General features: G+C 39.5%; 1 protein-coding gene across 3 annotated transcripts in view; it reads left to right on the plus strand.

Moving 5' to 3' along the window:
• Positions 1–17469, plus strand: part of LOC128212106 (TATA box-binding protein-associated factor RNA polymerase I subunit B-like) — a 40624-nt gene that overhangs the window by 4202 nt on the left and 18953 nt on the right. For all 3 annotated transcript variants that reach the window (XM_052917371.1, XM_052917372.1, XM_052917370.1), the window contains exons 3-7: positions 289–394; positions 9238–9328; positions 13021–13124; positions 14679–14782; positions 15266–15374. In XM_052917371.1, coding sequence (XP_052773331.1) covers positions 308–394; positions 9238–9328; positions 13021–13124; positions 14679–14782; positions 15266–15374 — 495 coding nt within the window. In that variant the 5' untranslated portion in view covers positions 289–307. The remainder of the gene's footprint in view (positions 1–288; positions 395–9237; positions 9329–13020; positions 13125–14678; positions 14783–15265; positions 15375–17469) is intronic.

A 17469-nucleotide genomic window follows, 5' to 3' on the forward strand; every position in this document is an offset into this window, starting at 1 on the left:
GGTCAAGGTCACTAAAAAGAGTCATTGGTAAAATGTTCGTGTATTTGGTCTTGTTTCTTTCTGAATGTTTCAGTGTTATTGCTAGTGTATCTTACAGGCTTTTTGAAAAACTAGCATGTCAATATAACCATTGATATTTTAGTGCAGGGCTTCATCAAAGAATGTTTGACTGTGTTCACTTATCACTTTCCTTAGACCATGAGATGTGCTCATACAGGCCCAATACTTTCATGCATGTACATTGGTAAAATTTCAATACCTTTTTAAAGTTGAAACACAACATTTCAGAATCTTAACATAAGCAGCCATGCCAGAATGTTTAGTGTGTGGGGAAGAAGAATTTGATGAGCATGACGGCCACTACTTTTGCTCCAACTGCAATACCCAGTCTCAGGTAAAACATGACAGCCATTACTTTTGCTCCAACTGCAATACCCAGTCTCAGGTAAAGCAACATGACGGCCACTACTTTTGCTCCGACTACAATACCCAGTCTCAGGTAAAACATCATGACTGCCACTACTTTTGCTCCGACTGCAATACCCAGTCTCAGGTAAAACATGACTGCCACTACTTTTGCTCCGACTACAATACCCAATCTCAGGTAAAGCATCATGACGGCCACTACTTTTGCTCCGACTACAATACCCAATCTCAGGTAAAGCATCATGACGGCCACTACTTTTGCTCCGACTGCAATACCCAGTCTTAGGTAAAACATGACAGCCATTACTTTTGCTCCGACTGCAATACCCAGTCTCAGGTAAAACATCATGACGGCCACTACTTTTGCTCCAACTGCAATACCCAGTCTCAGGTAAAATATGACAGCCATTACTTTTGCTCCGACTACAATACCCAGTCTCAGGTAAAGCATCATGACGGCCACTACTTTTGCTCCGACTGCAATACCCAGTCTCAGGTAAAATATGACAGCCATTACTTTTGCTCCAACTGCAATACCCAGTCTCAGGTAAAACATCATGACGGCCACTACTTTTGCTCCAACTGCAATACCCAGTCTCAGGTAAAACATGACAGCCATTACTTTTGCTCCGACTGCAATACCCAGTCTCAGGTAAAGCATCATAACTGCCATTACTTTTGCTCCAACTGCAATACCCAGTCTCAGGTAAAACATCATGACTGCCACTACTTTTGCTCCGACAGCAATACCCAGTCTCAGGTAAAACATCATGACAGCCACTACTTTTGCTCCGACTGCAATACCCAGTCTCAGGTAAAACATCATGACAGCCACTACTTTTGCTCCAACTGCAATACCCAGTCTCAGGTAAAACATGACAGCCATTACTTTTGCTTCAACTGTAATACCCAATCTCAGGTAAAGCATCATGACGGCCACTACTTTTGCTCCAACTGCAATACCCAGTCTCAGGTAAAACATCATGACAGCCACTACTTTTGCTCCGACAGCAATACCCAGTCTCAGGTAAAACATCATGACAGCCACTACTTTTGCTCTAACTGCAATACCCAGTCTCAGGTAAAACATCATGACAGCCACTACTTTTGCTCCGACTGCAATACCCAGTCTCAGGTAAAACATCATGACAGCCACTACTTTTGCTCTGACTGCAATACCCAGTCTCAGGTAAAACATCATGACTGCCACTACTTTTGCTCTAACTGCAATACCCAGTCTCAGGTAAAACATCATGACAGCCACTACTTTTGCTCTAACTGCAATACCCAGTCTCAGGTAAAACATCATGACAGCCACTACTTTTGCTCTAACTGTAATACCCAGTCTCAGGTAAAACATCATGACAGCCACTACTTTTGCTCCGACTGCAATACCCAGTCTCAGGTAAAACATCATGACAGCCACTACTTTTGCTCTAACTGCAATACCCAGTCTCAGGTAAAACATCATGACTGCCACTACTTTTGCTCCGACTGCAATACCCAGTCTCAGGTAAAACATGACTGCCACTACTTTTGCTCCGACTACAATACCCAATCTCAGGTAAAGCATCATGACAGCCATTACTTTTGCTCTAACTGCAATACCCAGTCTCAGGTAAAACATCATGACTGCCACTACTTTTGCTCTAACTGCAATACCCAGTCTCAGGTAAAACATCATGACTGCCACTACTTTTGCTCCGACTACAATACCCAGTCTCAGGTAAAGCATCATGACGGCCACTACTTTTGCTCCGACTGCAATACCCAGTCTCAGGTAAAATATGACAGCCATTACTTTTGCTCCAACTGCAATACCCAGTCTCAGGTAAAACATCATGACGGCCACTACTTTTGCTCCAACTGCAATACCCAGTCTCAGGTAAAACATGACAGCCATTACTTTTGCTCCGACTGCAATACCCAGTCTCAGGTAAAGCATCATGACAGCCACTACTTTTGCTCCAACTGCAATACCCAGTCTCAGGTAAAACATCATGACTGCCACTACTTTTGCTCCGACAGCAATACCCAGTCTCAGGTAAAACATCATGACAGCCACTACTTTTGCTCCGACTGCAATACCCAGTCTCAGGTAAAACATCATGACAGCCACTACTTTTGCTCCAACTGCAATACCCAGTCTCAGGTAAAACATGACAGCCATTACTTTTGCTCCAACTGTAATACCCAATCTCAGGTAAAGCATCATGACGGCCACTACTTTTGCTCCAACTGCAATACCCAGTCTCAGGTAAAACATCATGACAGCCACTACTTTTGCTCCGACTGCAATACCCAGTCTCAGGTAAAACATCATGACAGCCACTACTTTTGCTCTAACTGCAATACCCAGTCTCAGGTAAAACATCATGACAGCCACTACTTTTGCTCCGACTGCAATACCCAGTCTCAGGTAAAACATCATGACAGCCACTACTTTTGCTCCGACTGCAATACCCAGTCTCAGGTAAAACATCATGACTGCCACTACTTTTGCTCTAACTGCAATACCCAGTCTCAGGTAAAACATCATGACAGCCACTACTTTTGCTCTAAATGCAATACCCAGTCTCAGGTAAAACATCATGACAGCCACTACTTTTGCTCTAACTGTAATACCCAGTCTCAGGTAAAACATCATGACAGCCACTACTTTTGCTCCGACTGCAATACCCAGTCTCAGGTAAAACATCATGACAGCCACTACTTTTGCTCTAACTGCAATACCCAGTCTCAAGTAAAACATCATGACAGCCACTACTTTTGCTCCGACAGCAATACCCAGTCTCAGGTAAAGCATCATGACGGCCACTACTTTTGCTCCAACTGCAATACCCAATCTCAGGTAAAACATCATGACAGCCACTACTTTTGCTCCGACTGCAATACCCAGTATTAGGTAAAGCATCATGACAGCCACTACTTTTGCTCTAACTGCAATACCCAGTCTCAGGTAAAACATCATGACAGCCACTACTTTTGCTCCGACAGCAATACCCAGTCTCAGGTAAAACATCATGACAGCCACTACTTTTGCTCCGACAGCAATACCCAGTCTCAGGTAAAACATCATGACTGCCACTACTTTTGCTCCGACTGCAATACCCAGTCTCAGGTAAAGCATCATGACTGCCACTACTTTTGCTCCAACTGCAATACCCAGTCTCAGGTAAAGCATCATGACAGCCACTACTTTTGCTCCGACTGCAATACCCAGTCTCAGGTAAAGCATCATGACAGCCACTACTTTTGCTCCGACTGCAATACCCAGTCTCAGGTAAAGCATCATGACAGCCATTACTTTTGCTCCGACTGCAATACCCAGTCTCAGGTAAAGCATCATGACAGCCATTACTTTTGCTCTAACTGCAATACCCAGTCTCAGGTAAAACATCATGACTGCCACTACTTTTGCTGTAACTGCAATACCCAGTCTCAGGTAAAGCATCATGACAGCCACTACTTTTGCTCTAACTGCAATACCCAGTCTCAGGTAAAGCATTATGACAGCCACTACTTTTGCTCTAACTGCAATACCCAGTCTCAGGTAAAACATCATGACAGCCACTACTTTTGCTCTAACTGCAATACCCAGTCTCAGGTAAAGCATCATGACAGCCATTACTTTTGCTCTAACTGCAATACCCAGTCTCAGGTAAAACATCATGACTGCCACTACTTTTGCTCTAACTGCAATACCCAGTCTCAGGTAAAACATCATGACTGCCACTACTTTTGCTCCGACTGCAATACCCAGTCTCAGGTAAAACATCATGACTGCCACTACTTTTGCTCTAACTGCAATACCCAGTCTCAGGTAAAACATCATGACAGCCACTACTTTTGCTCTAACTGCAATACCCAGTCTCAGGTAAAACATCATGACTGCCACTACTTTTGCTCCAACTGCAATACCCAGTCTCAGGTAAAACATCATGACTGCCACTACTTTTGCTCTGACTGCAATACCCAGTCTCAGGTAAAACATCATGACAGCCACTACTTTTGCTCCGACTGTAATACCCAGTCTCAGGTAAAACATGATGACTGCCACTACTTTTGCTCCGACTGCAATACCCAGTCTCAGGTAAAACATCATGACTGCCACTACTTTTGCTCCGACTGCAATACCCAGTCTCAGGTAAAACATCATGACAGCCACTACTTTTGCTCCGACTGTAATACCCAGTCTCAGGTAAAACATGATGACTGCCACTACTTTTGCTCTAACTGCAATACCCAGTCTCAGGTAAAACATCATGACAGCCACTACTTTTGCTCTAACTGCAATACCCAGTCTAAGGTAAAACATCATAAATGCCACTACTTTTGCTCCAACTGCAATACCCAGTCTCAGGTAAAACATCATGACTGCCACTACTTTTGCTCCGACTACAATACCCAGTCTCAGGTAAAACATCATGACTGCCACTACTTTTGCCTTAACTGCAATACCCAGTCTCAGGTAAAACATCATGACAGCCACTACTTTTGCTCCAACTGCAATACCCAGTCTCAGGTAAAACATCATGACAGCCACTACTTTTGCTCTAACTGCAATACCCAGTCTCAGGTAAAGCATGATGACTGCCACTACTTTTGCTCTTACTGCAATACCCAGTCTCAGGTAAAACATCATGACTGCCACTACTTTTGCTCTAACTGCAATACCCAGTCTCAGGTAAAACATCATGACAGCCACTACTTTTGCTCTAACTGCAATACCCAGTCTCAGGTAAAACATCATGACTGCCACTACTTTTGCTCTAACTGCAATACCCAGTCTCAGGTAAAACATCATGACAGCCACTACTTTTGCTCCGACTGCAATACCCAGTCTCAGGTAAAACATCATGACTGCCACTACTTTTGCTCTAACTGCAATACCCAGTCTCAGGTAAAACATCATGACAGCCACTACTTTTGCTCTAAATGCAATACCCAGTCTCAGGTAAAACATCATGACAGCCACTACTTTTGCTCTAACTGTAATACCCAGTCTCAGGTAAAACATCATGACAGCCACTACTTTTGCTCCGACTGCAATACCCAGTCTCAGGTAAAACATCATGACAGCCACTACTTTTGCTCTAACTGCAATACCCAGTCTCAAGTAAAACATCATGACAGCCACTACTTTTGCTCCGACAGCAATACCCAGTCTCAGGTAAAGCATCATGACGGCCACTACTTTTGCTCCAACTGCAATACCCAATCTCAGGTAAAACATCATGACAGCCACTACTTTTGCTCCGACTGCAATACCCAGTATTAGGTAAAGCATCATGACAGCCACTACTTTTGCTCTAACTGCAATACCCAGTCTCAGGTAAAACATCATGACAGCCACTACTTTTGCTCCGACAGCAATACCCAGTCTCAGGTAAAACATCATGACAGCCACTACTTTTGCTCCGACAGCAATACCCAGTCTCAGGTAAAACATCATGACTGCCACTACTTTTGCTCCGACTGCAATACCCAGTCTCAGGTAAAGCATCATGACTGCCACTACTTTTGCTCCGACTGCAATACCCAGTCTCAGGTAAAGCATCATGACAGCCACTACTTTTGCTCCGACTGCAATACCCAGTCTCAGGTAAAGCATCATGACAGCCACTACTTTTGCTCCGACTGCAATACCCAGTCTCAGGTAAAGCATCATGACAGCCATTACTTTTGCTCCGACTGCAATACCCAGTCTCAGGTAAAGCATCATGACAGCCATTACTTTTGCTCTAACTGCAATACCCAGTCTCAGGTAAAACATCATGACTGCCACTACTTTTGCTGTAACTGCAATACCCAGTCTCAGGTAAAGCATCATGACAGCCACTACTTTTGCTCTAACTGCAATACCCAGTCTCAGGTAAAGCATTATGACAGCCACTACTTTTGCTCTAACTGCAATACCCAGTCTCAGGTAAAACATCATGACAGCCACTACTTTTGCTCTAACTGCAATACCCAGTCTCAGGTAAAGCATCATGACAGCCATTACTTTTGCTCTAACTGCAATACCCAGTCTCAGGTAAAACATCATGACTGCCACTACTTTTGCTCTAACTGCAATACCCAGTCTCAGGTAAAACATCATGACTGCCACTACTTTTGCTCCGACTGCAATACCCAGTCTCAGGTAAAACATCATGACTGCCACTACTTTTGCTCTAACTGCAATACCCAGTCTCAGGTAAAACATCATGACAGCCACTACTTTTGCTCTAACTGCAATACCCAGTCTCAGGTAAAACATCATGACTGCCACTACTTTTGCTCCAACTGCAATACCCAGTCTCAGGTAAAACATCATGACTGCCACTACTTTTGCTCTGACTGCAATACCCAGTCTCAGGTAAAACATCATGACAGCCACTACTTTTGCTCCGACTGTAATACCCAGTCTCAGGTAAAACATGATGACTGCCACTACTTTTGCTCCGACTGCAATACCCAGTCTCAGGTAAAACATCATGACTGCCACTACTTTTGCTCCGACTGCAATACCCAGTCTCAGGTAAAACATCATGACAGCCACTACTTTTGCTCCGACTGTAATACCCAGTCTCAGGTAAAACATGATGACTGCCACTACTTTTGCTCTAACTGCAATACCCAGTCTCAGGTAAAACATCATGACAGCCACTACTTTTGCTCTAACTGCAATACCCAGTCTAAGGTAAAACATCATAAATGCCACTACTTTTGCTCCAACTGCAATACCCAGTCTCAGGTAAAACATCATGACTGCCACTACTTTTGCTCCGACTACAATACCCAGTCTCAGGTAAAACATCATGACTGCCACTACTTTTGCCTTAACTGCAATACCCAGTCTCAGGTAAAACATCATGACAGCCACTACTTTTGCTCCAACTGCAATACCCAGTCTCAGGTAAAACATCATGACAGCCACTACTTTTGCTCTAACTGCAATACCCAGTCTCAGGTAAAGCATGATGACTGCCACTACTTTTGCTCTTACTGCAATACCCAGTCTCAGGTAAAACATCATGACTGCCACTACTTTTGCTCTAACTGCAATACCCAGTCTCAGGTAAAACATCATGACAGCCACTACTTTTGCTCTAACTGCAATACCCAGTCTCAGGTAAAACATCATGACTGCCACTACTTTTGCTCTAACTGCAATACCCAGTCTCAGGTAAAACATCATGACAGCCACTACTTTTGCTCTAACTGCAATACCCAGTCTCAGGTAAAACATGACTGCCACTACTTTTGCTCCGACAGCAATACCCAGTCTCAGGTAAAACATCATGACAGCCACTATTTTTGCTCTAACTGCAATACCCAGTCTCAGGTAAAACATCATGACAGCCATTACTTTTGCTCTAACTGCAATACCCAGTCTCAGGTAAAACATCATGACAGCCACTACTTTTGCTCTAACTGTAATACCCAGTCTCAGGTAAAACATCATGACTGCCACTACTTTTGCTCCAACTGCAATACCCAGTCTCAGGTAAAACATCATGACAGCCACTACTTTTGCTCTAACTGCAATACCCAGTCTCAGGTAAAACATCATGACTGCCACTACTTTTGCTCTAACTGCAATACCCAGTCTCAGGTAAAACATCATGACAGCCACTACTTTTGCTCTAACTGCAATACCCAGTCTCAGGTAAAACATCATGACTGCCACTACTTTTGCTCCAACTGCAATACCCAGTCTCAGGTAAAACATCATGACTGCCACTACTTTTGCCTTAACTGCAATACCCAGTCTCAGGTAAAACATCATGACAGCCACTACTTTTGCTCTAACTGCAATACCCAGTCTCAGGTAAAACATCATGACTGCCACTACTTTTGCTCCAACTGCAATACCCAGTCTCAGGTAAAACATCATGACAGCCACTACTTTTGCTCCAACTGCAATACCCAGTCTCAGGTAAAACATCATGACTGCCACTACTTTTGCTCCAACTGCAATACCCAGTCTCAGGTAAAACATCATGACAGCCACTACTTTTGCTCTAACTGCAATACCCAGTCTCAGGTAAAACATCATGACAGCCACTACTTTTGCTCCAACTGCAATACCCAGTCTCAGGTAAAACATCATGACAGCCACTACTTTTGCTCTAACTGCAATACCCAGTCTCAGGTAAAACATCATGACTGCCACTACTTTTGCTCTAACTGCAATACCCAGTCTCAGGTAAAACATGATGACTGCCACTACTTTTGCTCCGACAGCAATACCCAGTCTCAGGTAAAACATCATGACAGCCACTACTTTTGCTCTAACTGCAATACCCAGTCTCAGGTAAAACATCATGACTGCCACTACTTTTGCTCCGACTGCAATACCCAGTCTCAGGTAAAACATCATGACTGCCACTACTTTTGCTCCGACAGCAATACCCAGTCTCAAGTAAAACATCATGACTGCCACTACTTTTGCTCTGACTGCAATACCCAGTCTCAGGTAAAATATGACAGCCATTACTTTTGCTCCGACTACAATACCCAGTCTCAGGTAAAGCATCATGACGGCCACTACTTTTGCTCTGACTGCAATACCCAGTCTCAGGTAAAGCATCATGACAGCCACTACTTTTGCTCCAACTACAATACCCAGTGCCCGAGGCGGTGTCTGGGGGATATTTACAATAACTGTGATAGCTCTTGTTTTATTATTTAATTAATAATCGTCATAATTATTGTGGTTATTGTTGGCATCATGCAAAAGCTATCTTTATTTCAACATTTTGAAGAAAACACATATTTAAGTGTTTATAATCATGTAAAATATTTTATTATTTTTATTTTCAGGATATGCGGGTTATGGTTGCAGACGACGATGACATGGAAGTGTCACAGGCTCGTAAACTGCATGAGAAACATGACAGGGTAAAGGGGAAAGGTAGCAAACAATATCTACATTGTCTGTATTTTGTAGAAAGACAGCATTGTATTGTTGTTCTAATGCCACACGAGCAGATGTCCTGTTTGTTTATAGCATCTCTTTGACGTTATTAACTATTTTCCTTCCCGAACGTATTAGGAATCACGTAGCAGATTCTGTGATCAATAATCTCTCTTCATTTAGCACTTAAAGTGACATGTTACTGACCTGAAATAACCGATAGAAACTGAGAGAAATCTTGCCTTATTAGACAGCTAAAAGAGTCTGAAATCTTATAGAGTACGTTGAACTTATTTTCCAAACTATGACCATTAATGACCTATTACAAATGTTCGAGCAGTATAGAGTGTATATAGTTTAAGCTTGCTCAATTTCCGACATGAAGTTGTATAGGAATATCCTTCATTGGCCATTTGTTGCTTCTATATCAACTATATCCCTTGAAGGATTTCGATAAAACTTTGTTCACATGATTTTATCTTCAAAATGATGTGCTTAACCCATGTTGTTACCCATTGACACATATCCTCATGATACGATTATGGGCTGTGCTTCCTCATGAGCCATGGAACAATTGCCGGGTAAATCTCCACAAGCAAAATGTTAAAAAGATTGAGTCTCAGCAATTTAAGCAAATTTTTTATGATGGAAGTATAACATGTTCAATAGCTTAGTAGTGCTCCTGGCTGCAGAACACAAAATGTTCAATTTACTAAAAAAGAAAGTATTCAAACAAAACTGGGTCAGTCAATTATCTAACATTTCTTATTAATACAATGTGTATGTTGGTTGCCAAACAGGATTGTAACCATGTTGTGGCAAGGTTGCAGTACAATAGGTCATGGTTACAGTACAAAGGGTCAAGGTTACAGTACACTAGGTCAAGGTAACACTACAATAGGTGAAGGTTTCAGTACAATAGGTCAAGGTTTTAGTACAATAAGTCAAGGTTACAGTACAATAGGTCATGGTTTCAGTACAATAGGTCAAGGTTTCAGTACAATTGGTCAATGTTATAGTACACTAGGTCAAGGTTTCAGTACAATTGGTCAAGGTTACAGTACACTAAGTCAAGGTTTCAGTACAATAGGTCAAGGTTACAGTACAAAATGTCAAGGTTACAGTACACTAGGTCAAGGTTACAGTACAATTTGTCAAGGTTAGAGTACAAAATGTCAAGGTTACAGTACACTAGGTCAAGGTTACAGTACACTAGGTCAAGGTTACAGTACAATTGGTCAAGGTTACAGTACACTAGGTCAAGGTTTCAGTACAATAGGTCAAGGTTTCAGTACAATTGGTCAAGGTTACAGTACACTAGGTCAAGGTTTCAGTACAATTGGTCAAGGTTACAGTACACTAAGTCAAGGTTTCAGTACAATAGGTCAAGGTTACAGTACAAAATGTCAAGGTTACAGTACACTAGGTCAAGGTTACAGTACACTAGGTCAAGGTTACAGTACAATTGGTCAAGGTTACAGTACACTAGGTCAAGGTTTCAGTACAATAGGTCAAGGTTTCAGTACAATTGGTCAAGGTTACAGTACACTAGGTCAAGGTTTCAGTACAATTGGTCAAGGTTACAGTACACTAAGTCAAGGTTTCAGTACAATAGGTCAAGGTTACAGTACAAAATGTCAAGGTTACAGTACACTAGGTCAAGGTTACAGTATAATAGGTCAAGGTTTCAGTACAATAGGTCAAGGTTACAGTACACTAGGTCAAGGTTACAGTACAATTTGTCAAGGTTAGTTTTTTATTCCTGCTTCATCAGCTAGTCCTATTAAAGACTTTCAATAGAGCTTATATGGTAACTGAAAATTGCTGAAATTGTACTGATCGAGTGGGTTATAAATCCCACGACCTCTTGGCGAGAGGCGGACAGACACAATGAAAATTTCACCGACACACTCTTTGAGAACATATTTATACTTAATAAGCTACCAGGAGGAGTGAGGATCTTACTGAGAGATAATTGTTGTTGTTTTTCAAGATATCATCCTGATTTCTTGATTTATCTGGAAAAAACTGGGGACTTTTTTTCCTAATCTCAGTTTCTCTTAATTATGTCTAGGTGATAGGAAAGTGGTCTAAAAGACTGAATGCCACTTATGTTCATTAGAACACATTTTGTTCACAGAAAATGCCACGATGACGTCTTCTGCCTAATGGAAACAGCATGGTACATAATGGTCTGTCGAGAATGTAGGATTATAATAAGAAAGAAATACCAGAGTCTGTGTAAAGGACAGATATTGAAAGATTGATACGTCTGACCAAAAATTGGGTCATTACTGCTTATAATATATAAATAAAATTTCACAGCTTTTTACTCTTCAGCTTAAGTAAACAAACTTGAAGTGTCTTAGCTTGAAATGTCCAGATTTAAGCAACACAAAAATGAATTGTGGCTTAAGTTCTAAAAAACAGGAAAACACAAACTTGAAATGTCCTGACTTAAGTACACAAACTTGAAATGTCCTGACTTAAGTACACAAACTTGAAATGTCCTGACTTAAGTACACAAACTTGAAATGTCCTGACTTAAGTACACAAACTTGAAATGTCCTGACTTAAGTTCACAAAATCGAAATGTCCTGACTTAAGTACACAAACTTGAAATGTCCTGACTCAAGTTCACAAACTTGAAATGTCCTGACTTAAGTATACAGATTCAAATGTCCGGACAAAAGTACACAAACTCAAATATCTTTATTTGTTTGCTTTATGTACAAACATATTTTTTCATAGAATGTTTTAATCCAAAACATTTTGTCAATATTTCAAAGAAAGCTATTTCTAGGGCATAAAATCTAATTGATAAATTGGTCAACAACAATGAGTTGTACTCAATTATGTTTTCTGCTGTAGAATTGTTTTCTTTAAAATGTTAACCAAAAAATTAAACAAACATACTCTATTAGAGAAGGTGCTTTTAAAAAGAGTAAAAACATGTATGATTTTAAATAACTTGATTTTATGTTTTAAAACGAGTTGAGATCGATAGTTGTCTGAAGTTTATTTGGGATTTTGGACCTAGACTTATGTACACAAGCTTGAAATGTCCTGACCAAGGTTTAATAATCTGGTTTTCTGATCAGGGACATTGATTTTTAGATGTTCTTCTCCTGATAGATTTTAACATGTTCTTCGCCTGATGGTTCATTTGTATGTAAGATGATGCGATTTTCATGTCTTTTGTCCTGGGTTACTTGTTCTATCTAAGTTTTTGCCCGTATTTCCCAACGTCCTGAGTTTGAGACTTGTATTCAGAAAAGCTGAATTTTAATTTTATTGCAAAAGTTCTATTAAAGGAGCAAAGATGGTAAAAATGATGTTTGTGTTACGAATAAACTGTTCTACACTCAGGTACACATCACAATTATATTAAAAAAATAAAAACATTTATGCATCCAGTTTATTGAGTCTGAGTCTGGATCCGAGATCTCATTGCATGTATGGGTGTGAGTTGTCTTGTTCTAGAAGTGTCAATCTCAAACACAAACATTCATGGGTTTAAGCCCCACCAGGTCAAGTTTCCCTTGCCTCGCAAAAGAAGCTCCAATCTGAGGTCTGCGAACTGGTTCTACCCAGAACACGGACTTGAGTGATTTATATCAGCATATATATGTCTTTACAAATGAGTTGAAATAAAGAAGTTTAAACTAACATTGTATGTGTACTTTCAGGCACATTTGAAGGACGCCCCTGGAGCCTGTATGAGGGCTACGAAATCATCCTTCTGCACCAAGTTGAGGCTCTTATACGCCTAGGAGCACACCCGAGGCTTAAGGTAGAGATGGTATAACATATAGGTCTGTTTTTCTAAATGGACATTTTTGCGCTGTTTCATCAAACTGTCTGTCCTTGAAATCTCGATGAAATAGACCTTCATTACTGTATAATCAATGAGGCCATATCATGTCAAAGAACTGATGGCTGCGGAAAAAAGTATTTCCTCATAATTCTTTATAGGGATTCAATAATAGTCATGTTAACACATTTAGTGTTATTTATGTTTGATAAAATAATTTCTTGTATAGAAAGGAATTAGTTAATACAGTTTTGCCTCGTCTGTCGGGAAAATCCCTTTAACTAAAACCAGAGTTTTTCTAATGTAAAAAGCTAGGGGGCAATAAAGATTTTGGTTTATTTTAGTTGTAAATTTGAATTATCTAAGTGTCATTGTAACATTGTTTTGCCATATATTTGACTGAATTGAACTTAAGCCAGCATTGAAAATAAACATGATGTTGAGGACATAAAAAAAAAATGTTTTGCCATTCATGACTTTATACTGATTTAAGATAATTGAAGTAGCAGCTGTAACCCATTATTGAAAATGCTGACTGATTTTTTACATGAATATCATACATGAAGAAAAATTGCCAACTATGCATAAAACAGTATAGCTCTTTTTTTATCAAGTACCTGTTTTACTCTATAAGTACTTTTTCTAATGATATTTATGAACATAATAAAAACATAATACATTAACAAATAAAATATTTAAAATTTGGTATAATACCATGCTGTTATGTGGAAAAATGGTCTTAATTTTATGTCTTTCAAGAAACTGGGGCCCAACCTGTGAAAAAAAAAATGTGCTTGTTTCAAATTCTTATTAATTTCCTTTAAAATCTTACTTATTTTAAGATTATACATTATGCGATTTTTATGATATTATTAGTTGCAGTATGATTTAGGTATCTTTGTGGTGTCGGGGCCATGCATAAAGCTTGTAACTGCTTTCAATGAAGGCATATGATAAAACATTAACAGTTTGACGCTATTTAGAGGTTATTTAGTTTTTACATGTGATTCGTCCTGCTGATTTTATTTTATGTTATTTTTCACAGTTACATATGAAGCTGGGTCCAAGGGAACAGTGTTGTCATCAAAATGTAAAAACTGTGAAGAAATCTATTCTGTGTTTGAGTTTTTATCAGTTCTCCAAGTATTTTTACCGCAAACGTCATCGAATATTGACAGTTTTGAAACTTGTTTGCTATTCAAAGTTTATAGATCCAGATACTGTCATAGGTCCAGCGTGTGAGTTGCCGTGTATATTTCTGTATTAGGTCAGTGAACGAGCGGGGAAATGTCATGCTTTTTGCCCTGTTTCTTAGACACTTTGTTTTAAATATGTTTTTTTTGCGCATGTGAGTGTGGTTTGTGGAGACCTAGCCGTACAAGTGGTTTTCCTCCTGGTACTGTGGTTTCCCCCATAACACAAGACCACACTCTCACGTAAAATCCTGCCAATGAGAGTGATTAAAATAATGTTGTAATAACTTTTTCCACAATCGTTGTAAAATAAATACGTTTAAACTCGCTTTGTTTTCAGGATCTAGTTTTTAAGCTGTGGGTGAACTATCTGCACAAACTGGATGTGGCATTCACTGATGAACCCTCTCCATGTGAAGTGTTGCAGAAAATGGATCGGCAAAGGTACAATCACAGCAGTTAAACAGATTATAAATATGTTCAAGTGTTAACAAATAATGTTTGGTAACAGGCTTGAAAAAATGATATTGTTCTATTTTAAATTGGCAGCCAGTCTTGCAGAAAATAGACTGGCAATGGTTAGAAAACACTAATTAGGATTATTAGCAGATAAAACAGAAGGGTTTTATTTCAAATATGTACATTTTCACTTCAGCTTTTTTCGAAGTATGTCATAGCCTTGGTCATCCTCGTACAAAACTTAAGCATGGGCCGAAATCTTAAAAACATTTTAGAAATTCAAAGTTCCTTGGCACTTGGTACACATGCGTGCACGTGTTATACAAGGCCTGATACTCTGACATGTTGTATAATAATGTATGTCCTTTCTCAACTGAAAGAAAACACAGATGAACATCAGCATTGGCTCTGCAGTATCTGTTTTGTTACATCATACCTCATTTTCCAGTAATGATACACACCTTTCAGAGAGAAGTTCCGAGGAACAACTCGCAAACCACGTGTAAAGAACGTCCTGTCTCGTAAAAGTCTGAAACAAACTGTCGGAGTGAGCCAGAAAAAAGTGGAAAAGCAGTTGGTATGTATAACAATGCAGTGGATTCCACCTAAAATCATAAGTATAATCTGGAAGTAGGAATGTCATTGGTCCCAGGTATAATTGGTATGGTAACGGGTAAGTACTAAATGGTTATTAGAAAACATTATGATACATCATGCTAGATACGTCAATATTGAAGACACATATGGTACAATTTTTGGAAATTCCAAATATCAACTGTATATTTTTCAAATTTGAAATATGCTTACTAGTTCAAAGGTAGTTGTGTGTAATGAAGCTACTTCTATTGAACTGAAAATAGCCAAGAAAAAAATAAAATAAAAAAGTTGTCGTTTGTGGTAGCATTTTAAAGAGGACTTTTAGGGCTGTTACTAGACCAGCCTTAGTGCCAACTCTGTGAACTCTGAACCACAGAAATACTTGGTCGGTACTTATTGGTAAAAAACACAACTTACAATTTAATTATGCTCACTTCAGAGAAGATGGGAGATGGTATAGGTCAGCCAGTAGACCAAGCCCTAATTTCTTGAAAATCTTAGATATAACAAGCTTTAGTATCTTATTTCATAAGGGTAAGCCAAATTGCTTACTTAAACCAAATTGCTTATTTGAACCTGATTTTGCAAAATAAAAAACAGTCAATAAAAAACAGTCAAGATTTTCAAAGTGTTAATTTCCATTAACAGGAACAGAATTCTTTGAAAATGAGAATATAAAACCATTTGTTCCAACAGAAAATTAGTGAGCTTACCTTGATCCTGTTAGTTGTGGCTTATGATTGTTAGAGAAACTGGGGCCAAGTCTTGTCCACACAATAAATCTACAAAGTTTTGAACTTAAACAATTAAACATCAGTGGTAGAAGACTTGTAATTTTGTGGGTGTCAGTAGTGTCATGGCCAATAGTGCTATGAAAACTTGATCCACAATAACATGAGAACAGTTTGACCAAGGACCATGAAATCTAAATGGTACATGTAAGTTGCCCTTGACCAGGAGATGAGAGGTCAAAGGTCAAGATCACAGTTAATAGGGATGGAAACCGGATACCAAATCGGTATTCGGATATCCATATCAAGTATTTGAATACTATCCGGATATTCGTATCAAATTGTTTTCATAATAAGTAAATTTCCTATTATATGTCAGCCACCTTCTGTTATTTGACATAATTGTCCACTTAATTTATAATTCGTCATATGGCAATTTCACTTTATCATTCATTCTTTCTCAGTCTTAATAATTTATAATGTTATGATCAAAGCTAAACAACTCATTTTACATCATAAAACTCATGATGAATACCACATATACACCTCGCGAATTTGATAGTCACTTTGGCCGAGGCATGTGCTTGGTTACTGCCACGTGCTTTCGAGTTTGCTATTTATCAGCAGGTTTCATGTTAAATGACGCTTTTATCATAAACTAAACATGTTTACATATCGTATGAAAAATTAATTACACTACACAAAATAAAACGTGAATAAATACTAAATAGGAAATAAATCATTTATATATTTGATAATTTAATTAAACACTGTACACACACTACTTTCAAGTCCGAAATGTTCTAATACTTCACAACAGTTTTCATTCGATGTCGCACTTAATCGAACGCATGTTCTTGTTCAGAAACAAGATAGCGTCCACCATGTTACTGTTAAGGCGATTTCTAAGTTTGCTCAGTACCAGACGGCGGATGAGAACACTCATTTGGATGGAACAGAGGAAGCCGGTACGGTGAGGACACTGCGCGCCACGTGCGCAACCTTGGGGAACCTGGCCTCATTGGGCCGCCACCACTCTAGGGCTGGTGTCGATCCATCGATCTTCTCTGCCAGGTACAACTGAAGATCGTCATCGACCGACACAGTTGACACACAACACTTTTACCATCCTCGGATTTTGTGAAATACTTCCAAACACTTGAAGTCAATGTTGGAGGCATATTTCCGTAGTCGTGATACAGGAATAACGATTAATAATTCAAAACACAATTACAAGATGCAAAATGATAAACAAATTTGTTTTTGTATTTATTGTTCAGATAGCAATAATTTCTTCATGCATATTCATCAAAAATACGATTGGTCATTAATAGCTTTGATTGC

This window comes from Mya arenaria, chromosome 12 (genome assembly GCF_026914265.1).
Source record: "Mya arenaria isolate MELC-2E11 chromosome 12, ASM2691426v1".
NCBI classification, from domain to species: Eukaryota; Metazoa; Mollusca; class Bivalvia; order Myida; family Myidae; genus Mya; species Mya arenaria.